At 43.8% G+C, this 25,566-nt stretch overlaps 1 protein-coding gene across 1 annotated transcript in view; it reads right to left on the bottom strand.

The window, feature by feature from the left end:
• ctnnbl1 (catenin, beta like 1) overlaps nucleotides 1-24,746 on the bottom strand; it is a 35,031-nt gene extending 10,285 nt beyond the window's left edge. The window contains exons 1-13 of the mRNA XM_040193561.2: nucleotides 24,504-24,746; nucleotides 23,626-23,850; nucleotides 22,196-22,302; nucleotides 21,875-22,014; nucleotides 21,523-21,620; nucleotides 18,894-18,987; nucleotides 15,939-16,030; nucleotides 15,680-15,752; nucleotides 14,659-14,717; nucleotides 14,216-14,364; nucleotides 11,894-12,075; nucleotides 3,580-3,677; nucleotides 2,628-2,708 (exon numbers count right to left, since the gene is read on the bottom strand). Coding sequence (XP_040049495.2) covers nucleotides 2,628-2,708; nucleotides 3,580-3,677; nucleotides 11,894-12,075; nucleotides 14,216-14,364; nucleotides 14,659-14,717; nucleotides 15,680-15,752; nucleotides 15,939-16,030; nucleotides 18,894-18,987; nucleotides 21,523-21,620; nucleotides 21,875-22,014; nucleotides 22,196-22,302; nucleotides 23,626-23,850; nucleotides 24,504-24,533 — 1,428 coding nt within the window. The 5' untranslated portion in view covers nucleotides 24,534-24,746. The remainder of the gene's footprint in view (nucleotides 1-2,627; nucleotides 2,709-3,579; nucleotides 3,678-11,893; nucleotides 12,076-14,215; nucleotides 14,365-14,658; nucleotides 14,718-15,679; nucleotides 15,753-15,938; nucleotides 16,031-18,893; nucleotides 18,988-21,522; nucleotides 21,621-21,874; nucleotides 22,015-22,195; nucleotides 22,303-23,625; nucleotides 23,851-24,503) is intronic.
• Nucleotides 24,747-25,566: the final 820 nt, after the last annotated feature.

Genomic DNA, 25,566 nt, shown 5'->3' with positions numbered 1-25,566 from the left:
GTGTGTGTGTGTGTGTCTCTGAACCAGGACCTTTTCTCCAAGTCTGTGTTCAAATGTAGAAAGTATTCCACAATTGTGTGCAGAGGGGTTTGCTTTCCTGTGTGTGTGTGTGTGTGTGTGTGTGTGTGTGTGTGTATTTCAAATTTGGATACTTGGATACTGATTTTGTTTGTCAGCAAAAAAAAAACACGGTGTGTGTGTGTGTGTGACGTAATGCTTTATCAGGCTAAAGAAAATACCAGACGGATAGAGGGGTTAGATATCCTCACTAAAAAAAAAAAAAAACAGATTCAGAAGTTGATAATGAGGTAAACTTTGAGGAAAAAAAACATCAAAAATGAACTTTACAGGAGGCAGCGTGCTGACTTTCATGATTATTTCCAAGAGAAAAAGAACTGCACTGTGCTTGGGGACGCACATCAATTAAGAGTTGGTTCACAAAGTGGGGCAAAGCAAAGCAAAAAGGTGAAGAAAAACGACTGATCCCTCATTACAGAGCCCGGCAGAATTAGCAGCCCCCACGATGTCTGTCAGGGGAGCCATTAACAAAGGACAATGTATTCCTGTCCTTCGCCGGGGCTCCTGGTGTTGCAAAAAAGGGTGCAGTTTCCTCCAAAACGTACACGACATAACAAATATGTTTGGATCTGAACATAATTTTCTGTCACTTTTTCTGTCCACCAGTGAGAGTTTGCTCCCCTGTGTGTTTGTGTATCGGATGGCGACTCGGCCATGCGCGGTACAGAGAGCGCGGAGAGTTGCGTGACCCTCAAATATAATGGTTGGGGAAACATTGATATGGATAGAGCGCATAGCGATGTATACCCATCCCAAGCTTTACTCCCGAGTCAACATATTGCTGAATTCTGGCTCCAAAAAGGAATCGTGAAACGGCAGTCCACAAATCAACAGGGATCACGTCCACTTTGAAGAACAATGAGGACATCCAAAGAGAGAGAGAGAGGAAATGTATTCTAAGAACACTAAATATATCCTATCAAGGTGCAAAACCAATTTAGACCTGTGAAAAAAACGTCTACCATCAGCATTGCTCAACTGGCACATGTGTGCTGCACGCACGCGGTTCTTAGGCTCTGCGAAGGCACTCGGGCATTCTACAGTATTGAGGTCAGACCGGCCCGGTTTTGCTGAGCTTCATCAATCTCCAAGAGAAGGTACCAAACAGCGGAGAGCAAGTAGGAAGGGTTGGGAGGAAAAGGGACGAGCGAGAGCAGTTGCTTTAGAGGGGAAGGGAAGGACAGGGAGAAGGTGTGAAGGATTGAAGGAGGGAAGGAGGCCACGGCAGACTGAGAGGAAAGGACGCAAAACGATAGAAGATGGGATTGAGGGAGATCACAAGCAAGTAAGAGAAGCGGGGGAGAATGCGACAAAAAGAAAGACCGTAGGAAAATAAAGACGAAGACACAGAAAATAGAGAGGGACAGGAAACGTAGCTTTGAGGGAATAGAAAGAGGAGAGATACCAAGGTTGGAGGAAAATAAGCAGCTTATCAAAAGGGGCCGTGCTGGAGTCGGAAAACACAGCTTTTTTTCCTTTGCTCTCTTCCTGAGAAATCGGTGGATTATATGTTGCAGAGGAAGAAACACAAAAGGTTTTTTGTGATGACACAATTTTTTTCTTTTTTTTTTACTGAAACCTGCATGAAATGGTTTAAACATGCAATGCAATGAATATTAGGAGAAGGCTTCATTTTAGAGCCATGTGCCGTTTCAGAATAAGGATATGAAATAGTAAACAAAAATTATAATAATTATAGTAATAATAATTTTATTCCCAGCACCATAGCAACATACAATCAAGCTTTGGTCTCTCTTCGGGAATTTTTCCCCCTGTTTTTTTAAATGAGTTTATTAATGTAAAAAGGGTTCTAAAAAAAGAGAATAAGAGGAGTAAAAAAAGAGGGAGTGAGAGGGAATGTCAAACTGTGTTTTCTTTGCAATCCCACCACAATGTCTGCCAGAGAAATTAATCTCCGGTCATCTTCAGATGGGGATCTTTCACACATGACTGTCCATCCACACCTCCTTCCTTATTCTCAAATCCCTCTGCCCCCCTCATCCACGTCTCACTCCAGTCCACTTCTTTAAACTGTACCTCCTGTGCCGATACAAACAGTGTCTTTATCCGTAGACAATTCGAATCCACCATATTATTTGATGGATTTGATTTATTTTGTTAAAACTGGTTTGAAGACCTCTGAACTGCTCCTAAAACTTATTTTTACAAAAGAAAATGTAAAAAGATTTTGTGATTCTACTGGTTTCCATTACCACTAATTTGACAACACTGATGATGATCATTACACAGTTTGGCATAGGGAGAGGTACACTGAACCTTTTTGGGAGGGTGATTTTTTGGAAGGAACAAATTGATGCTGATGATGTGAAGTCAACATGGTCTGAAATAATGAATCCTGCAATTTTACGTCTCTAGGTCTGAGCTGGAGGAGGTTTGGCCAAGGGTCGCTACAACCAGTACATGGTTACTAAAAAATAAAATACTAACTAAAACATACTGTGCAAATCTGAAGACCTTCATCCAACAAGCTGCCCGATACAACGCCAGAGTAAACAAGACAGCTGCAAGAGGCGGAAGGGGGGACTTACGTGTTTCTCTCCTTCGATCCTCTTGTCGGCCTGTTGAACAGCCTCCAGGTACTTAAAATGCATCTCCATCAGTCGATCAACCTGGAGGGAAAACAAAACCCAGGCAGACGCAGAGAGAGAGCGAGAGAGAAAGAAAGGGAGAGAGGGAGAAAATAAGGAAAATATTCACATCAATTATTCATTGATTCTTTTTTTACCAATTGCTGTAGGTTGATGAGGGGAAGGGTTGTCAAGGGGAACACTGGCATGGAAACACATTTTAGAATATAATTTGTTTCATTACCATATGGTCAGAACCATCAAGCACCCCATATATAAACAAACAAACAACCAAAGATGGGGATGATGGAAATGAAGATGTCACCTTTCTTACACCAAAGGTCGTGCGTCCTTTGAAATGGCCTCGATCAGCACAGTGAATATGAAGTGTGTGAAGGGAATTGTGGGATAAATTGCAGCTGAAATAATATGTCTGTGTCTTTGTCAAGTTCTGTAACCTGTAGCAGAGCTTAGTGTGCACTGGGTCTGAGTGGTGCTTCTCGGACTAAGTGAGTGTATTTGATCTGCCTCTTTCCTAAATATAGGATTGGAAATGTCACACACAGCTATGGTCATTGTACAGCCAATGTCCTGTATATTATGTCGTTGAAAGTCAGCGGTCTTGATAAACACATACACGACTATGCCAAGAGTCCATGAATTGCAGTTCATTGAATATTATTTTTCTGGCCAAATAATGAACAATCAAAGCAAACGAGCCGTGTTCCTCCTCCAAAGCAAAGTGCCAAAGACTGGAGGTAAAACATGAATTTATTATTTGACAAATGTAAAACTACGGTAAGCATATGAATATATTGTGTATGTCTGCTTATAATAAGGTTTCTTTACGTCTGCACGGGTCGATAGAAATGAGAGGGCAGGATTGCAGAGCATGAAGATGGGGAAAGCTCACCTTCTCACAGTCGTTCTCTGTGAACTTGTTGAGGAGTCGGCTTCTCTGCTGGGACTTGAGATTTCTCAGCATGGAGGCGATGATGGAGCAGACGTGTTCTGCGGAGAGTAAAGTGAAGTGTGAGAACAAGCCGTCACAGCGAACACCTCAAACACCGCTGGCAGTGAAGGGTTTAGGATCCCTGTACCTCCACCTCACCCAACACATGTGTGTGTGCTTTAACCAATAAACAGGCTGCTACACTCAAAAGAGAATATTCATTGACACCCACAGAGATAGACAGACAGTACAAATCGATTAGCACACGAAGGTTAGCAATCCCAGCTAAGCCTGATGACAGTGAAACCGAGCACAGGAGGAGGAGGAGAAACTAATGAAATTCAGAAATCAATTTAGATTTTTTTTTTTTTTTTTAGGACACGCTGGAACAAGTGGAACAGTTTGGGATGTGGCTGAATTACATTTCTCACATTAAATGTCTTTGGCACTCTGGGGCCGTTTAGCGAGGGGGAGGTCTAAGGAAATATGCTAATTACGAGATCCTCGACAAAAGCTAGTTAGTTCCATCCAGTGCCATTGTTAAGCCAATTCATGCTGTGCGAGATGTGATACCCCATTCAAGGCCTTCTCGCGCACAGGCTGCACCAGTCGAGGACAATCACCGTGTAATATTTCTCTATTATATTGAATGGCCGATACACTGTGCACACAGTAGGGGCGAATGTGACACTGTAAAAATCTCTGGATACACAGTGTGGAGAAAATGTAATTGGACTTCATCAACAAGAGGTCAATATCCTCTCGCATCGAGGCTATGCAGTTGCTAAGCAACAACAGAAATCAATCCCGTTTCTGCTCCTTTTAAAAAGGGTGACGTGCTTGCTGTCGGCTCGCTGTTTGCAGTCCCCCTACGACCCGCGGGGCCCTTTCTAACAAGAACAACTCAAGGCCAGAACACCTGCCAGTGTCAGATGTTACAGAATATACACAAATCTATCCACACAAACAAGTGGCTGCACTTAAAGAAGGGAGATGCGCGGTAAAACAATTGAAGCAAAACCGGAGTGGTTTTCCTTTACAAAGGAGGTCCATTAAAAATATATCCTACCAGAAGCGGACTTCAATCAGATTTCTGCCAATTCAACCCCCTCAGTCGGGGCCAGATTCCTTTGACTCAGAGATATTGATTTCAACCCTTGGAACTCTCATTCATTGAACCAAAACACTCAACATAAGGGTCTCAACAAATAATGTAAGAATTGCCAAAAAAAATGCCGTGGTCCTTGGAGAACGAGGTACCCGGGCAGCAAGTTTTCCGAATGAGTGCTTAAGTTAAAGGACGGAGGGTGTTAAACGACTTGATGGATCATGGTGTGTTTGAAGGGGGGAATTTAAGGTTTGTTTTGTTTAATAGTGTAATAAATGATGCTCACTAAATGTCTATATATAATGAATGATACAAAAACTGTAAACACTGAATCCCAGTTGTACTGTGTGATTGGCATTTCTGGTTCGACATACCGTTAAAACGTTGTACTCAGCACAACGTCCCCTTATTTTAATGTAGCCGGCCTTACACAATGACAAGGGGGCTAACTGCCATTTCCGGAAGGACGCTACTGTTCAACTTGATCCGAGTGGTAATTGATGTCGACACCTCGACACCCTGCCGGGGAGGCTATTGATCGCTCGCTGCGGAACATTCTCTCAAAGAGTTTACAAAGAGCTACCGCTCTGCTGAGATCCGTGAAGGGGTGGAGGCAGGATTACAGCTTGGGTACAAGATGGAGGGCAAGGCTGCTAAAAGGAGCCCGATCAATACTTTATTTACATGCTTTGCTTCACACACTTCTTTAAAAGTTTAAAAACAAGAAACCGGTTAAATCTTCTACCCTTGATAATATCTCAAAATCTCTATTCATGACACTAATCAAATAAATAACCTTTATATAATAAGACTTTTCATTCAAGACCAATTTGTTGCATAGTGGTGTCGCATATGCCTCATTTCCTCTGTGTGGCTCATCTGGTACCAGGTCCTCGGCGTCCTCTCTCGCTGATTCCCATGCACTCTACGAGAAACTGCAAGGACCGCAATCAGCCTCATTGTTAAAATTGTTGAATCCTTTCATTGGCAACCAGACAGAAGCGCTTCCACTTAAAACCCCCGCAAACTGTTCGGTGGCTTTTTGCAGAATGCCATTTTTTATTTTTTTACCTGTGTAGAGTATAATAAATAATGGGCGTTGCTACTGACAGTAGCTTGGCTGAAGTGTAGATGCTTTCTCATTTATCAGCGGTCTGCCATGTTATAATTTAACCTTCTGGTAGAGATGCAGTATCGGTTGTGTATGGATTCCAATTCGCTGGGCAGCCCTCCGTTACAGATGGCGCGTTTCCACCGAGCGGTGCGGTACGGGTCGGGTCGGTACCCTTTTATGTGTGTCTCCACTGCCAAAAGATGAGAATGGTACCAAAAATCCAAACCGTACCGTACCACTTTTTGGGTACCCTTCCGTTGGGGTACCTGGCACAGTTGTTTGGTACTAAAGGGTGGAGCTAGACTGCGCAAGGGGAAAGACAACACATGTAACACACCTGCAGCATGTAGCCTTTGCTCAAACAAAGATTGTCGTCTCCTTGTGACAAACAGCCGCATATCGAGAAACAAGAACAGGATCAGCTGTATGTCCTCCATTGTTGTTTGCGGTTAGCTTTCACTACTTTCCGTCATATACCACGCCTATCAAGTGACGTTATCACTACTTTCTGGAATACACCACGCCTATCAAGTGGGTACTGCTGGCGGTGGAAACACTCGCCAAATCGTGGTTAACAGACCCGACCCGTACCATACCGCTCAGTGGAAACGCGCCAATAGTGACAATAAACGATCCTTGAAACCTGGAAACATGAAACTACCTTTTCCTTGAGGGAGGTTTGCATACAGATTGCACATCCGAAAGCTGCCGTTCACTCATCCTCCACTAACCATTCGCCGCATGCCTCGCCTTTACCTCGCCTTTACCTCGGGGGATCCAGAGCACCAAGTTAACATGCAAATAACCCTGAGTGGCCTGGACTGTACGGATTGACAGCTGAAGGAAGTGCTGTGTAGTTCTGAGTAACAAGAGGATAGATGTGTGGTGCTTTGCAGAGAGACCGGGAGAACGGTGCCCTGGGGGGAGCAATCACCCTTCCAGCACCACAGACTAAACGCTCTGGGTTTTTAGAGACAGCACTCAGTGTGTCAAGGACCACGAATGAACTCTCCCTCCAACTCCCAGGAAAAAGGAAAGCAAAGGACACATAACAGCTGTATCTGATGTACACATTGCTGCTATTTTCATCAGAATGTAGTGATTGGCAGTCAATGTAAATAACAACAGCTTGAAGTACAGAGTACACAATGCGTAGAATGAAAAGCTAAGACTAGAATGGATACTTTTTTGCATTAACATTTAGGTAATTCAAATTACAATGAGCCTAACTATTCTTCCTGTCTGTTACTCTTTTAAAGTGTCCATATACTAGGAACGCTTACTTTCACACGTGTCCACACATGGTGTTTCCCAATACAATATTCCTCCCATTAGGCCTCCTGGGACACAGAAAGTACTTTTTGAGGGCCTTTCTGCTTTCGGAACTTTCCCTGGGGCCCGGGGACCTTGTAATGCTCAGAATTACTTTCTGAAATAGTGGTGGAAGCTACAGAGATGATGGTCACAGAAGGGTTCAGGCTTTGCTTTCAGCTTGAAAAAAAATTGTGGTGAAAAGAACCAGTGAGCGTCTGTCCACATTGAACTGAATTCTCAGAAGGCTGCAAATAGAACGCTGAACAAATGATTATATTATTATATTTTGTAATTTACCATCATGCACTGTTGACTAAATGGAGCCCCAGATAATCTGTAGCAGCCCCAGACTACATTAAACAGCGTGGTCGCTTTCATCGCTTTGCCAAGAGATATAGAAAATCGTTCGCACATTTCTACTACGTACAAACAAGTTCCACTTTTAAAAATGGCTGATACCAAAAGGGTTTGACCCATTTAGGTCCAATTGAGAATAAGTAATGGCTTCTTGTGTGCTCCGATGGCCATGCGTCTGTGTATGCGGCGGCGTGGTGCTCGCACCAGCGTGCAGAGAGCCTTTTATTCTCAATCGCGCATGAACGCACCATGATGTAAATCAACAGAACCGGTGTTAATAACGGTTTACTCCGCTGTCTACCACACAGGACTGCGCTGCCCACCGGCTGCCCAACGCCAACACTCACTCGTTCTCCTTCTGCGGTACGCGTCAGGCCGGATGCACAAATGGATTTCGATGTTCCCATGTGGCATAAATTACATTACAGGTCATTTAGCTGACGCTTTTATCCAAAGCGACTTACAAGACATTCTTTACCCATGGCTCTTACATTTTGCCCGGGGAGCACTTAGGGGTAAGGTGTCTTGCTCAGGGATACTTCGACATGGGACATGGGGCAGCCGGGAAATCTGCTGATAAACGAAACAATGTGATACTCTGTGCTCACCGTCTGTGCATAGACTTGATCAAGCCTTTTGGAGGAAGAATACATTTTATACAGTTCTCAAATTAGATATGCATGAAAACAAAGTGCAGTTGGACTTAAAACGTTTAAACAATACCATTGTTCTAAATGTCGAGCACATCCGGCCCTTAACATTATATTTCAGTGTAAATGCTTTCAGATACAACTAAATGTACCTCGGGATATTTAGTCAGTGTGCAGAACTGCAGAGAGAACATGATCAATCCCCGGCAGCAGACGTGAAGACGCCAATTGGATTTTTACACAGAGATTTGAAGGCAAATCTCTCGCTCTGAAATAGACTAATAATAGGATTACACGGCGTGCTTCTGACAACACAGATTATAATCACACTTGAATCGTGTAAAATGATTATGATCTGAGTCTGAGGCGGACAGTGCTGAGGGGGGAGACGATCAAACGAGGGCTCCATTTGATTCTCTGCTTTTGTCGGACGCAGGTTTTATCGTACACTCATCCACTCTGCTACTTAGTTCTCTGAATCTCCTTTGTAAAATAACGGACTGATAAAACCCCTTTAGTCTTTGTAATGAAACTGCCATAATTTGAGAAGGGAAAAGGTTTTAATAAAAAGCCTCACATCTGCTCCCCCCCCCCCGCTGTATATTTCCAACACCACGGCCAGAAAATATGGCAATATGCCTCTTCCTGCTAGCATGCCTCGCTCATTACCTCGGAGTGCTTTCATTAGAAAATAAGGTTCACGGCGAGGGCGTCCGCCCCAATCGAAGGCGTCCGTGTGGCATTCAACGACCTCTCCCCCGAACAAACATCTGCCCACGATAAAAAGCGTTCTTTAGTGCTGGGACTATTGTAAATGAGATGTTTACTCCTGCTCTCACGCATCATTAGCTGGAATATAAACAGCCGGCTGCCACCAATCTTCATCCCAAAACAGACCCCGTTTCGGAGCACATGCGAGAACGAACGGGCGGCGTAAAGACGAGTCGTGAGCGGAATGTTGACGGAGCAATGCAACTTTTTTAATCTCCTGACAAACTCTCTATTAATTATGCTGCTCTGTACGCCGACGGGGGCTCTGCAGTCCGCGGTCATTTGGTTTGTGTCAATGTCAGACGGCATTTTTAGAGGGATCTATCTATGCGCAGCGCAGGGAGGGAGGGAGGGAGGGAGAGAGAGAGAGGTCTCTGCCTCCTAATTACTTTTGTTTGAAGCGCCCGATAATTAATCTACGATGTCATTGTGTTATTTTGGAGAACCACTTGATTAGCAGCAATTTCAATTAGTCGCCTAAGAGAGAGGCCTGTATTATGACGAGCATCTCAACCTGCTTATAGCGGACTAATCAATGGAGGCATGAAGGGAAACCCTAAACGGGGGGGCTTTAACTAAAAACGCATTCCAAGTTAAATTTGCTTGCGCTCACTGTTCATTTGTACGTTTGAATACGGGCTGATCTGCCGGATCGCGCCCACTGTGTGACTATTCATGACCACCCCTCTTTTTTCATCTTTTCACTTTTAAAGTCGATACTAAAATTACATTTTTGTTGTTCCTGTAGTGCAGGACTTGCCAAAAATATAACCTTAAGTAACCATCAATCATTCAGTTTGTCTGCTATAACAGAGTTTATTTATTCATAGTTTGTTTTCTTGCGGATTCCCTGCTGTCTGGCTAATACAGGATTATTCTGTATCATCTGAAAAACTTTTTGAAAATCCAAAAACAATAGTGCTAAAATTCCATTGCGTATTAAGTCTGAAAAGATGTTTGTCTCTGACATCCAGGGGAATATTCAGCGCTACAATGGGTAAAATTAGCCTAGCCACCTTTGTTGTTTCACAGCTGAGAGCCGCACAACAGCGCAAAGGTCATTTCAGAGTAAAACACAAAACATTGACTATTGAGAAACTACTCAATTTTTACTCCATGGCATCACACAAGCTTCACAGAACAACGTCATTTTCGTCTAAGGTTAATCTCCATTATGTTCTAGCTCATGATTATGAATCTGAAGACTGCAATGGATGTTGTCTTAGAAATATTAAAATATGTGGGTGGAAATCTTCTCCTTCGGCTTCGAGACATTATGCAGAAACTGTGGTCTTGGAATAAAGATTTCATAAAGATTTAGTCGTAGAAAGACGTTGCTTTAGTTTGCCACTGGATTTGAGCTTTATTGTAGGTGCAGCTGTAGCGCAGTATTCTCAGTTCAGTGATTTGAAGACAACAAGATGCGAAGGCATTAACAGGAACGTGGCAACGAGATGCCTCGGGCATATTTGCCGGTAAAGAATTAGTCTATATTTATGTGGTTACGTTTACAGCTTTGAAGTATCATAAATGGCCTTTGCAAGCAGAAGGTGTCAACAGACACCAGTGAAGCACCAATAATCACCTCTCAAAAAAACGTGTGTCTCGTCATGAATCATCATATTGTTCCTCTCGACATATAGTTTTGGTTGAAAAATCACATAAGTCTACACCACACAGCGGAAAAAGAGCCACGTGGATGGATTCCCAAAGCCCAAGTGCACATATGGGGCGAAGGCGCAACTGTTTGTACGGGTTATCTTCCCTACTAACGAAGGAGGGGTCCAAGGTTAATGAGACCGGTGCGCGGGCGAGACGAGACACAATTAAAGACAAGTTGTTCTCCTCTGCAGGGCCGGGAAGCCCCGCCGGACAAATCAAACTTAATTAAAGCAGACGGAGGGAGAGAAACATTTTGATATGTGGGTTCTCACTAAGAGCAGCGAGATGGACGGGGTTTCTACCTCTTGTCCCTTCACTCTTTTCTCAGTTTCACCCCCCCTCTGTCCTGTGGACGTGCTCTCAGTTTCTCTCTGACTAGCTCTTGTTAGCTCTTCTCATTTCTCACCGCTGACAAGAGACGTTCAGAGCGGGCAGGAAAAATCAATCAAGATTGGATGGATCGTGTAAACTGAGGGGCCGAAGAGGCAGCCAACCGCGGCACGCAGGCAGATAAGGATTGAGTGTGTCTGCGGGGCGGACTGCATGTTGCAAGGAACGAGGACGAGAAATGAATCGGCGGCGATTAGTGCGATCATTTACATTAACACAGTTAGAAAAATAAAGACGTCTTTAAAAAGGACAAAAATTGGAGAATTAAAAAGCGCCAACATCTGCACCATCAACACCTTCTATTCACGTTAGAACGTTTCAGTAACATGCTGCATGGAGCATTTCAATGTGTACATATTTGAAATGGAAATAACTGCAGTACTAAGAAAGTGCGTCAATATATTTCACTGTCACCTGTCGCCTCATGTGTAGGCAAAAATGTGGAGTGTGTGGGTTCTGAAATTAGCGATTTTTAAGCGAATCGTGACCAAGACAATCAACAATGGATTAAGGGATTAGCACGCTGTACAAGGCAGAAGTGCATTTTACTATTGAAGTAAAGGCTGCCAATTGGCACTGAAATAATTAGTCCTCAATCCAAATTCACATAATAAAACCAAAATTAAAAATCCCATTCTCCCTGGATGTGTGGAAGATATTGATTTCAAACAACTAAGATCTCGTTACCTCGGTGGCTTGGTTTCTATTCACTTGTTTCCTCGATCGGTTTCTTATCACATCTAATTGCTGATGGCATTTTATTGATAGTGCACAATATCAGACCATGGCTTCCACCGCTGGGTCTACATGGGTCACTCTACTAAAACAAGGTGACAAAGTGACAATCTGCAGCAGAGTGCGGTTTTCATGAAGGAACCGCATCCGCTGTTGTTTTGCTTAGTGACCAACCTTCATGCTCCTTCTCTGAAGCGCCCGTTTTCTTCATCTTCTTTGGGGTTTTCATGAAGAGGGGAAAGATGGTTCGTAACCCGAGGATGTCCACAAACTTATGACAGTTATCTGCTCCCTCCGGTCCAATCATGCCGTGGTCCAGGACCTTCATCGAGCTGGTTCGAGACATTTTCTTTTCTCTGCAGCAGAGGGGACACAATGGTGGTGTCACAGTTACTCTTTGTTCCAACACAGTAGATAGAAAGAAGACACATATTTGTAATGAGGGTCCTTGAAAAGGTTTATAAGATGTGTAAGCTGCCATTTGTGTATTTTTTAAATAATTGGTATTTATGAAAAAGACTCAATCGTTATCACAATGGAACCTCGAGAACTAAAGAACTTTGAATAAGATAAAACAAGCAATTGTTTCCACGGGAATCTTGAAAACATTCAGCAAAATAATAAACTGAACTAAAATTGTTCTGTCAAAGCACATAAGTCTGAACGCCGCATCCTTTCACTTCCACCATCAAAGTGCTGGCGCGATATCGGAGACCAACAGTCTCATGCTCTGTCCACACCGCCGGCCCCCTCAACCCCCCGAATTCACAACTCCTCTCGGGAAATGTAGCTGTCTGTCATCGTGTCACTTCCTCCTTCTCTGCCAATGACAGACGACAGTGTTTATCTCAGAAGAGAGACACATATTTCAAGCAGTTAAGTCTGGTTCTCCAGGCAGACACATTATGTATGATGGACGGCTGGAGGGGCCGGTGGGCGAGAGGTGGTGCCGATATACACGGTGTACTTTTCGTCAGGAAACTAGGCAATTCAGTTGGGAGACAGGTGACTTAACGCCGCAGTCTGGTGCCGCTATCTACGCCGTCGCAGGTGCCAAGTCGCTGCTGGCACGACGCCAGCGGAGGGGTTTGGATTAGACCCAAATTCGTTATGACCCGAAAACGCCACATGGTCCACACGCACGCGGCGGATTTAGTCTGTTTATGCATTGGTTATCGTTGCAAGGCACAAGTCCCATTCGTTATCAGGTCAGCTATCAATCATATAGATTAGCATCCCTTCAAACTATCCAAAGTTAAATTCAGGTTGATTTCTTAGAAGTCCACAATTAGTTTCTAAAGGTCATTCTAAAAGGTTTGTTTTTCCACCGTGCTTGGTCTTCCTCCTCCTCGGATTGCCTGGTGGATCATTTACCAGTAACGTTTTTTTGGGGCGGGGGGTGGGGGTTTGCATGTAATGATGGGATATTGATCTGCCTTAAATACACGTGTTCAATGATGTGATTATGGGAACAGCGGCGTGGAGGCTGTGCAGGTTTCATAAATGTGACTCCATAAGGTCACACCACTGCTGAATCATGCGACGGCAGAGAGACGCGCTGCTCTGTGCCGAGCTACAGGCTCTTAGGAGTGTTCACACTTTGTTTACAGAGGGAGGTTGAGCTCTCCGGGAAAATAGTTCATACGTCGCAGAAGTTCAAACCTATTAACTGTGGCGTTGCAACAAATATTTTCTTGTATCACTGACTCGACGTTGGCAGAATGTTGGCATTTCAGAAATGAACAAAACCGTTCTTGCCGAGCAGCATTCTGTACTCATGACAATAGCTTAGAAAAATGATTTGAGTGCAAAAGCAAAAACTTCAAGGCCGATACAACACATTCGTATCGGCTGTAAACAATTAATACTTGAATTGCACAGAACATAGTATTTGTTTGGAATGAGGTGAACGTTAGTAATCAACGGTGGATTTATGCGTGTGTGGTATTGTCTGCTCACACCAAAAGTGAAGGGAATCTTTGCCTTGTGTGACGTGTGATCATGGGAGTCACTCGCATTGGACATTCTGGGGAAAAATGTAGGGCTTTTCCTCAATGTAGCAACGGCGGTACCCTTTTTTCCTCAAACAATTAGGGTCAAAATCACATCAGCTTCCATCAGTATTCCCTGCTGCACATTTGAAACATTGCAAACAAGGAAGTTGCGTTAAAAATAGTGGATTTCATCTCTGTGTGGTATCTTAATTTAAGCTGGAATCTCGTTACCCCGGCATGCCATTGAACAGGCTTTACTGGTACTTAAGACTGCGGACAAGAGTTGACTGCTGAACAGCAAATCTATCAGAATATTTAGAAAATAGTTAAAACTGCAAAGAATGAATCCTCAACAACCCTCACCATCTATACATACGTCACATTAAAGGCAATGCAATTCCTCGCAGCGTATTGTACCTGGGAAACCAGATGTTTTGTTTTATGTGGAAAGAAATGCATTCTCAAAGTAGAGAAGCCTGGGAGGCAGTAGTGGCAGCCTCACCTGAGCATGAGATTCATCAGCTGTAGCCCCTCCCCTCTGAGGAAGCGGTCCCGATTGGCTGGCAGCATGAGGCATGAACACAAGGCGTCGAAGAGGTTCTCCATCATCTCCTGCTCCTCGGCGGTGGACGGGTTGTGACGCTTGAACACCTGGGAGAGATGGGGGGGGGGGGGGGGGGGGACCGATTGTTTGGGAATGGTAGCAATGTGAGGTACTTTGAAGATGAGAAGGAATATATGCCTGGGAAACAGGTTCCATTAGCGAGGTTAGTGCTATAATTATGTGGGTGGGAAAAAGCCAACAGCCACTGCTCAATGAGAATCCATAGGATTGGTCTTAATAGTGAGACTGCAAATAAGGTTAAAAATTGGGCTCATGTTTGACAAACGCCTGCGAGCCAAAGCAAACCGCACACTGAAAATAGAGGGAAAGATAAATCTTACAGATAGTTGCTGCAGTAACACATCAATGCCATCCATCTCTCCCAATAGTTCTCTGGTATCTGTAGAGGGGAAAAGAAATGGAGAGCGAGCACTAAGATAAAAAATTTTTTAAAATGGAGTAACAGGACAACAAAGATTCAATTCAGACAGTCGCAAAGAAACTAAAGAAAATAGACATTTAAAAAGGAGCAGGAAGCAGGAGAGGAAACTAAGAGAAAGAATAAAAAGCTGAAGCGCTTACATGAAGGAACGAAAAAAAGGAAGAGAGACTGAGGGAATGACAGAATCACTACAAAGGCATGCAGAGCGCACTGAGAAATACCCCCTCACAAGGTACTCTATCCAAGAGTGAGTACTAAAATACCTTTTTTAACGAGGCTTCTTACCGCTTCACATTGTGAGACTTTCTCTATGAGGTGTTCACAACTAAAGTAGATTTCAATGTGAGAAATGTAGTGAATCTTCAGGTCATAATTAATTAGTAAAGCTGATCTCGCAGCACTGGTTCACATTTTCACACATAAACCCTTCAGAGTTTACAGTCGAATGTGACAGCAGGAAGTTACACATTCCCAAAATGATCATTTTCCTAGGCCAGGTGATTCGCCTTATTCCTTAGACACCAACAGTAATATAATCGGGAACATTTTTCATTAAAAAAAAAAAATATGTGTTGTGAAATGTTATTTTGTGGTGGAGGGGCAGCAGGTGGACGAATGAAGGCGGAAGAGAATGAGTATAAAATGACACTCCCACATCTGACTAGTATCATTAGTGAGAACAGAGCTGATGGCCCTGTGGCTCCCTGAGGCTTCACACGGTTTTAGATGGGGGAGGGGGAAGACAAATGGGAGAGGAAGAGAAGAAGTGAGACGGGAAGAGGGGTGAAGGAGTGGGAGGGAAGGAAAGGAGAAACGAACACAATGGGAAAACATGAAAGAGTGCATGTGATTCCATGTCAGATTGAGATGGCGGAAGTAGAAGCTAAAATCCCACGAGCCCTTTAGTGACGCACACTTACTGTCGTTGTTCTGCAGCAGGATGGCCAGGATTTCACTGCAGTACAACTTGTTAGCATCAAAGGGAATCTTTGCCTGAGTGAAAAAGAGGCCCCAAATCCATCATCTTAGGTCTGTTCTCATGAGTTTTAGAGTAGTCTTGTTTTCTAAAACTAACTGTGGTACAACATTTGTATAATGCCATGAGAATATTGTGATCTTGTTTTAAATTATGACTTTAAAAAAATCAATATATTCCAGATAGATCTATTACATCCTCACCTTGATTCTCTTGAGCAGCCACTGCATCAGTCCCTGCTGAGCTGCCTCGGTGCACAGGCCCGGTCTGAACTCCGCCATATTTTCTGTGATTGCTGAAGAAGTGACATCACAAATTTAAAACCCAACCTTCATGTTCGGTGTCTGCACTGCCAAAGTTTACCCGAGCTGGGCAGTGGTCTCCCTGACCATCTAAGGGACTAAAAACCTTATTCAGTATCAGGACCTTATTACCCTATGCTAAGGTTTTTCTATATTTTTATTCAGTAACTATGTTACTGAGACCTAGCATTTCCCAACAAGACGTCAAGTAAGTCGGGATGTGAAAAGGGGGATCCATATCCGTACCGACATTGATCTCATTAAGTGGACAGGCTATCGACATGACATTTCTGACTCAGGTCATCATAGAACTCGACGTGTCCACTGTCTGCGGGGGGGAAATGAGTGTGGTTAATAGATCAGTGTCAGCAAATATCCTCAGCTGAGGTATTGGGACAGAAAACTGCTTGGACACTACCGGTTAGGTGCCAGACTTAAAAGGACTTTACACACCAGAGGTTGTTTTTTCCTCTGCCATTACAAATAGAATCTATTATTGAACCATATATAATCATCTCTTTTACTTTTTGGTCCCTGCGAATAAAGGAAACAACCAATCGAGTTGTGCGGAAAAGGCTGAGCTGCGCCCATAGACTGTATGTAGGTAATGGACGACGTAACGTGGAGGCTTTGTAGTCTGACATAAAATGGCAACCTTTATTAACCTTGACAGCCGTCAACACGTAATATTTCTAGACAAGTATCTTCCAGTGTGGTTTATTGGTCACGCCCCCACGTGACACACTCGAGTGGTTGCATGAAGGGGCATTATCTGCGCAATGTGTGCTGGGGAATGTTAAGCATGAGAGACCAGGGCTGTCAACGAATATTCTATATTCAAATAGTTGTTGAAAACAACTATTCAAATGTGAGAAAACTGTATTTTCTGTATGAATAAAAACAGACTAGATCGGCTACAACAGCTTCATGCACTGGTTTGATTATTTGCCGTTTCATGCAAAGAAAAAGTTCGGAGCGTTCAATGTCGGTACTGTAAAACTTTACATTTCATTCACTGAATGAATCGCGACCTTAAATTGCTTGCACAAAACTCTTATCAGCACTCAGCATTTGTTTATTGTTGTCGTTAATTTAAACCGCTTTGCGCAGAGAGAGAGAGTGAGATCTGCGGTCGTGGCCATTACTTAATTTACTTATTTTTGTGCAGGTAATATGTTGTTAAATAGGTTTAAACTTAAAGAAATTACCTATACAAGTAGTTATGTCTCGTGTAAATTTGTCCTGTTATTGACGAATAAAGAGAATATTCAAATGCCCTTTTTGAGCAATTTTGACCTATGAGAGACACGAGATTAATCTAAAGAGGAAAGTCAAAGTTGAAAGTGACGTTTGTCTGTTAAAAAGACAAATCTGAGGAAAACTATTCACCGTCTTACGTTTTGTAACAGTCATCATTTTATTAGAGGTTTTGTCTGGGTCATGTCCCAGCTACGTATAATACTATATCTATATTAGAAAGCCTAAAAAGTCTTTGCTACATGATATCTCTATCAAAGCAGACTGCAGCAGAAGGGGGAGGGAGGGTAAGGGGGGGGGGGGGGGGACTGCGGTGATAAAGAAGAGGTAAGACTAAGAAAAAAAATAACTAAGGGGCTGAGGGGAGGCAACTAGAGAGGGTGTGAAAAAGCAGAAGGGAGGCAAAAGATGAGGAATGGAAAGCTGAGGGAATGATGTAAACTTGGTACAACAAACAGGGCAGAGAGTTGGGGGGGGGGAACAAAAAGGAAAAAAAGAGCAACATTTGAAGAGAGGGGCAGCAGTAGATTGAGGAACGATGAGCGAGGCAGAGACGCCGAGGGGGACAGAGGAAGGGCCTTTATCAGGGATTCAAACGGAGCAGACAGACAGCGTCCTGGTGGACAGCAGGCTCAGAGCAGAGAGCAGCAGACAAAAGGCTTTTTCAAGCTTGGAGAGCTCCCTTGATAACACACACACACACACACACACACACACACACACAAACACACACACAAAGCTGCTCTCTCGATATATAAGCCACGCTCGCACACAGAGCTGAATGTGCACACCGAAACAGCTCTCCTGACACACAGCCTCAATTTGGCAACAAAGAAAGAAAGAAAACTAAAAAAAAGAGAGAAACCATCTCAGTGGAGTCATTCAACACATAAAAGAGCCGAGAGGCAGAAGAGTCAAGTTCTGCTGGCCCGAGTCCTCTCCTCGCCCTCCTGTCCACATTTAATGATGGCTGTGATTCTCTGTGACTAACAGCACCTGAAACGCACTCGTTTCAATCCATGGTTCTAAAAGTCTTGCGTGTGTTGCAGAGCAATTCGCCGCCAGAACAACAGTTGGAGTAACGTGTTTTTGTTGAAGACGACCTGGAGAGTCACGTCTTTGTGTGTGTGGAAGTCGTTTGTTTGTCCCGCATTTTCCTCCACAACTTTGTTCCCCTCGAGCGGCAAACCGACGTTTGCGGAGATCTCCCTCCATGAATCAGAGGCCATCCGCGCGTCCTTATAGTCCGCCAATGACGGCTTGTAGAAGCGGTCATATTTCCGCATTTCTTCCGACAAAAGCTCTTCAATCTGATCCGTTCTCTCGTAAACATTCTTTGTTTTATTAACGGCGGTATTGTGCTATGAAAACGGAAATGTGAGACCGCGGAAAGGATGTAGTTAGCAGACCAGTCGCAGCCTTGCGTTGAAAGTGACGCAAGCCTAGAAAAATGGGTCGCCGCACACAAGGTGGTGTGAAAAGGCACGCAAGGGACACGCAAGGGACACTCAAGGGGCTCTTGAGTCTGCGTGTCCTTGTGTCTCTCTGAAAACACAGTAGCATAAACTAGGCTTAAGGCCCAGTGTATCATTTCCTTACCCAGCGTGTTGTAGATGCCGTCAGCCTCTTCCTTCACCTGTTCATCCAGGCGCTCCATATTCTGCACCAGTAAGGCCACCACCTGACCCTCCAACTGCACACACAGAAAGATCAAGTCACAATCAAGCACAGGCTTACCCTCACAAAGCTCTTTTTCGTATTAAAATAAAATGTATCCTCCCCAAACACGTCATTTTGACTGGATCTGGACAGAGTCCGTGTCGTTATAATTTCCAACGTGCTGCGATGTTAGAAAGCTTTACTCCTGAGCCTCGGTTTTGGCAGAAGAAGCTTGGCTCTTGTCTAAGCGTCTATGAACAAGTCCTGGAGTTACAAGGCAAGACTGGAGACTCTAAACTAAACAGAACCCTCGGGGTGTCAAACAGCTGGATAAGAGTACCATTACAGATGAAAGAAGTAAACATTGATTCATGAGCCACCGGATACCCGGCGTGGATCACTTTGATTGATCTTATCGAGGATAGCACCTGGTCTTCTGGCAGCGAGGACAGAGGAGCCTGAGCTCACACCGTAGACGAGAGAGAGACAAATGGGTTTCCGCGCACCTCGCTGCCCTTTGAAGCAACCCCAAAGCACAGCGCTCCATTGCATGGTAAACGGACCGCGTTTACATCTCGCCTCCCCGGCGCTCCGCACCCACAAATTCTCAAGCAGAGGCACAGCAGAAATTCAGTCAAGACATCTGTCATCCATCCAGCCATTAATCATTTTTGTCTTCATTTGCAAAGATCCAGTAGGACCAAAGGACGTGGAATCTGTGTGGAGATCATGATGCTTTCAGTTTGTGCAGTCAGTTTGTGGACATGGACATGCTTTCTTGGTGTTTTTATGTTGTTGTGGTTTAAATTCCTCCTAATGCAAATCACCAAAGGATCCCTGACAGGAATGCACTAGGCGGCTTCTGTTTGTCATATTTTTCATTGTGTCAAAAATCGGCAACAACTGCATTTTGTTGCGCATCTCTGTGTAGCATAATGACAATAAATGATCCCAGAAACCTTGAAAATGACATTATAGTATTTCAACCATCAATAGATGCTGACACGAAAAGACTCATTATGTGAGATGGTCTATTGAGCTGATGACGTGCTTTTTACTGCAGCCTCGAGCACATGTGTGTGAAACAACCCGATAATATGACTCATTGTGTTTGTGGGAGCCGTGACAAACAGCTGCCAACTACACGCGGCGCGAGAATGGGAGGAAAATGTACTTTGCACCTTTGAGAGCAAGAGAGAGAGAGCTTGTCGCGTAGATATACTTTGCGAATAGGAAATCTCTTTCTTAGCTCTAAAACACTCTGCAATGCCTACAAAGCCAACCATTGTTTTTTTGGCTGTGAAGAATGTGTTCTGTAACGCATTATACATTTTTCCACTTCATTCATATATATATATATATATATATATATATTATACAGTGATCCCTCGCCACTTCGCGGTTCACTTATCGCGGATTCGCTATTTCGCGGATTTTCATATTGCATTTTTTTTTTTTTTGGTGCATTGTGCTCTGCATTCTGATTCGCTAAAAACTCACTCCCGAGCCGTTCATTACAGTTCTCCAACGTAATCGATGGTGGCATGTCGGTGTACAAGGATCTTTTTGCAAAGAAGAAAAAAGAGCGACAACAGCTGCCTATCACTATGTTCTTCTCCCGAACAAACACACCTGCACCGCGGGCTTCAGAAGAAGAGAACACTGCAGAGCGCAGTCAGGATGCAGCGGCCCAGTCTGAAGAGCAGTGAAACGGCCTACACGCGAGTCACTGTATTTGTATACATGTAATAGTTGCTAATTGTAAAAAAAAAAAAAAGTTTTCTATTTCGCGGATTTCACTTATCGCGGGTCATTTTCGGAACGTAACCCCCGCGATAAACGAGGGATTACTGTATCTCACTTTGTGCCTTCCTGTAATGTTTGGCGCTTAAATAATGAATTAAGTATTGGGGGGGAAATCACCACGTTCCTCAGTTATAGGAATATCAGCACATTTTTGCAGTTTGACATTTGTCTGTCTCACTCTAAATGTCAGCTTCTGTACTGGGGTATCAAAGAAAGAGGCAGAGAGGCTCAATGTACAGTTGAGAAGGAAAGACCGCGATAGAAGATGATGAACACAGAGAGGTGCCAACAGACGCAACTGGAGGAACTTTAGAGAACTGAAAGGTGTGAGCGTAGTAGCTATATTTATATGGTTGACATCTCACTTTGAAATGTTGTTTTTCTCCCTTGTGGCGCAGTTTAATTCCAGGATGCTTTCACAGTCAAACAATTTGTTTTACAACAGTAAATAGTCATTCATATGGCATAGTATTACTATTGTTACTATTATTTTTTACAACCTAATTCTACATTAAATGATCGGTTAGTGATCTCCCCTACAGAAGGAAAACTGTATAGCTCTGCACTGAATGACATCAGCTGACAGGAAGTAAACACGGACCCAAGATGTTGCCTTTCAATTCCATCCCATTAAACTGGTCTATGTGGTTGATAAGCCCCCATGTGCCTCGCATGCACTCTGGAGCCCAGAGGCTTACGCATTCAGTCCAAAAAGTGCTGCTTCATTCAGACCATCAAAGACGGATACAAATACTCAACTCACCAGAGAATCTATGAGCACCTCAGCACCTTCCTCGCTCTCCTGCAGGGTGTCGATATCCGTCAGCTCTTGCAGCAGATCCACCACTGCTATGGCAACATGTTGTTCAGGCTAAGGACTACGTACTCCGCCCATTTAACAACACTCGCCATGGTTAATGCAGCAATTATACTTTGGGTGGTTAAGTCCTCATGCTTTAAGCACCACCCCGGGTTGTGGTGACTCATGCTTTCTTAATACACCCTTCATGGACTGTTTTACGTTGCAACTGACTGCCTGCTAACTCCTCCCCCAGCAGCTACTTTGCGTCTTTCTTGTTATATATATATGCTCTCATTGAGAAGTGAAAGGATATCAGTGTTCTCATGACTGAGGAGGCCCAGCAGGGAGTGGACTGCGTTAAGTTCCACCAGCAGGTGGTAGAGGTCCGGCATTGTTGCAATGACATGCATTTCCTGGATGATGTCGTTCAGATCCAGCTCCGACTCCATGAACCTGGTTAAAGGAGGAAGACGGTTTGGAAAACATGTAAGCATTCGACGGGACCATGCATCTTTAAAGGGCACCAAATGAATTAGGTGATCATAAGTGCTTTGTCATAGTAGAAATGAGTTTTAATGACATCCTCATATTCAAACATGAAAGCAAAGCACTGAACAGTCAGTAATGAGCTTACTTCTCCGGGTTGTCTGGAAACTTAATCCTCAGCTCCTGATTTTTGTACGACCTTTTCTCAAAGGTCAGGATCATTTTCTTCACTGAACTCTCATCCACCGGCTCTGCCTGTTTAGAACATACGGGAGAGGCAAAACATTTAACAAGGAAGACGGAGAGAAACAATTATTGAAATGGCCTTTAAGGAAGGAAACTGCTGCAGTAACAGACCCATTAAAGCTAAAAGCGATGAGCGGGCCCCTCACATCTCCCCTCGAATCAGAGGTATTGGCTAAATGCCTGAGGCGGCACAATAAATCTGCTGAATGCAACGTCTCTGCGAGAGTTTAAGGGTTCGGACGGGGCCGGCACTGAAGTGTAGGGACGGGAAAAATCATCATTGAGGCAGAACGGACAATGGATGTTCAATTTACAACAACCTCCTGTTCCCAGTAGGAATATTGGTCTGTAGGTGTCTTCAGGCCTGGAATCTCAAGACACTAAGGAGACTTGGAGCAGATTGGACAATGCACATTCAAATTCATGACAACTTCCTGTTAAATCACTTTTCATTGTAAAAGGTTATTAGATTGTCTTGACAGGATTTGTAGTAGATCTGATTACATGAAGGAGGGGGGAGGAGTTAGAGTGCAGCGCTGTAAAATTAAAGAATGTCCACTTTGCGTTTACGCAACCCATAGAGAGGACATTTTGTCTCTGCATATCTTAGATCCAGAAAGATCCATATGGGATGTGCATTTTCCAGCAACAATGCAATACATGTCTAGAAAAAGAAAAAGCAGCCAGAACTTTGAGTGCTTCTGACTGGCTGATGGCTTAAAAGCCTGTCAAGTGTTAGACGGATAATGACAGGTTGGGAAATTGCAATCGTGTGACATTATGGAAGAGTGCAGCACTTCACTCTCAGTAGCTCTTGACACCTGAAAAGTCTGCCGAGTGGGATAATTTGAACAGAATAATAGATATTCAGTTGTCTAATGCACTAAGTGACGCACCAACACCGGGACTGACAACTCGTTCTTTTTTTCACCTGAAGAAAAAAATGAAACTTTCTTGGTCCAGATCCACAGATTGTTCACTGTTCTACTGCTGTAGTACTTGCAATTCTACCCAACTCGCAATGAGTGAACACGGATGAGTAACCTGGACCCTTGGAACCTGTCACAGAGAGCACGTTTGTTTTCGGCTAGATGAAATTTTGTTGCTGGCATGTGTTCAATCTTGATCAAAACAAGCATCTTTGGGAAGACATCTCATTTTCGTGTACGCATATACCCCCCCCCTTATTTACGCAGAGGCTCTTATAAGAGGAATGGTGTGACTGTTGGGGGGTGAAGCTTGCTCTCCCTATCCTGCGTCTCAATGGGTATCAAATACAAGGTACTGGACATGGAGAAAAATCAAGAATTTATCAATAATAATATTTCCCACCTCAGGTTCTTCTTCGTCTCGGTCCATCAGTTTCTCCAGGATCCTCTTCTTGTCCCCTGTCAGATCTTCGGCGCCCCCCCCTCCTTCCATTCCTGCTGCTGCTTCCCGGTATCGGGCCAGCTCCCTGGCACTGAGTCCCTTCTGCTGCTTCCCTCCTCTGGTCTCCTCACCTCCTCCCGCTGCTCCTCCATCCTCCCCCCTGGGGCGCTTCGCTCCTCTATCAGGCTGCCAGGTGACAGGGGATGGAGACATTTCACATTAACGATCGAACACAATCATTTAATTTGTTGACGGGTCGATACAAAGAGGGATTACCACGGTGTGGCCAAGCACGGTGCTGTGAAACGCAGGAGGAGAGAGGTAGAACTTTTCAATATAAAAGCATCGTTTAATCGCACATGCAAGTATCATTATCTCCATGAATCATAGGAGAGCGAACATGGCGTTATTACTACGTTACTACCTTTGGTTGATTACAAAAATGACAACTTCTGGAGAGCTTTCCTAATCCATCTGAGTCCGTGTGAGCAGAAGCATTTTGTTAGTAGTCGATCTGCGTCAGTCCGTAAACTAACGCTGGTTTGGCAGAATGCTGCAAACTGAGGTGCCAGTCGGTGTCGCAGCATCACGCAGCTAAATGCTAACGCTATTTGTCGATGCAGGAGGAACAAAGCGAGGCTCGGTCGGCTGTCTCACAAAGCGGACGTAAAGAGACACAAAACAAAGTAACCGTTAAATACCGAGACTGAACTGAAGCGCGCGAGCGGCCGCCGGTAAGTTGAGTGCTAGCGATGTTACTGTGAGCAACACACGAGCGCTAGCTGTTGAGGCTAGCTGTTAGCTCGGTTCCTCGTGAGTGTGCTGAATAAAGTGTCTACCTGATAGTTTAGAAGCTCTCCGACATCCATGACAGCGGGTTAAAAACCTAAACGTGAGAGTGTTTTGGTCGAGCTCATGAAAAAAACAAGAGCGTAAGGGGCACTTCAACAGCTACACGGCTAACAACAAGCTTTCCATACGGATACACGCTTGCCGTAAAGCTACTTTCATTGTCGTAACTACTGACTGCCGTAAAACGCCGCCTGACAAGAAGCCGAGCGCCCGTGTGATACGGATATAATTTTAACGCCTCATGATGCAACGTTACATTTTGGAAAACCATTAAGTCAGTCCACGTAGTTGTTTCTTCTCCTCATCCAAAAACATAATGCAAAGTAACATTATCAATTTAGTTTGAAGCCTACATGCACAGACGTGCTTCAAGAAAGATGATTTACTGATACTGAAATATCTGTGAAATAACAGTATAGTTTATTTATGCTTCATGCTGAATGCATTGCGCCTGCATTGAGATGTTCTAGTCCAGTTTTGCCTCAGAAGATAACATCTTTTAAAACTCTTAGGCTGTGAAAAGAAGGACAGACACGCGTATAACAACAAAACAATTACTATTTAATTAACTATTTACCACAGTAGTTCCGTGGTGCGCAAGCAATGGTCAGTGTGTCGTATCCCCTTAACAGTGGAACAGATGTCCCCAAATGTGTGTCAAAATGATCCCTGACAAACACAAGAGCAGGACATGGGCGGAAAGGTTAGAAGGTCTTCATACTGATGGAGGGGTTTATACTATTTGTGACATGTGTTTATCATATATTTACGTGTTTTAAGAACTAGTACACGCAAAATGAATACATGTACAACGCAATGTAATACAATTTTTTTATGTATTTAAGTTTAAACTGTTGGCAGAAACAGAGAGTCACAAATGCAATATGTGGTAGTACAACTGTTGCTTAGTAGTACATAGCATGTTGTTCTCAAAGCAATACAACAGAATCCTTTCATCATTCTCCAATCCTGCATAAGCCCCCTTTATGATACATGTACAATTAGAATGACTGTTTGCGCATCAGACCTCACTCTCATTCTACAATCCTG

The sequence above is a fragment of the Gasterosteus aculeatus genome, chromosome 2 (genome assembly GCF_964276395.1).
Source record: "Gasterosteus aculeatus chromosome 2, fGasAcu3.hap1.1, whole genome shotgun sequence".
NCBI lineage: Eukaryota > Metazoa > Chordata > Actinopteri > Perciformes > Gasterosteidae > Gasterosteus > Gasterosteus aculeatus.
The sequence above is the reverse complement of the archived record's forward strand: the minus strand, read 5'-3'. Positions and strand labels throughout refer to the sequence as shown.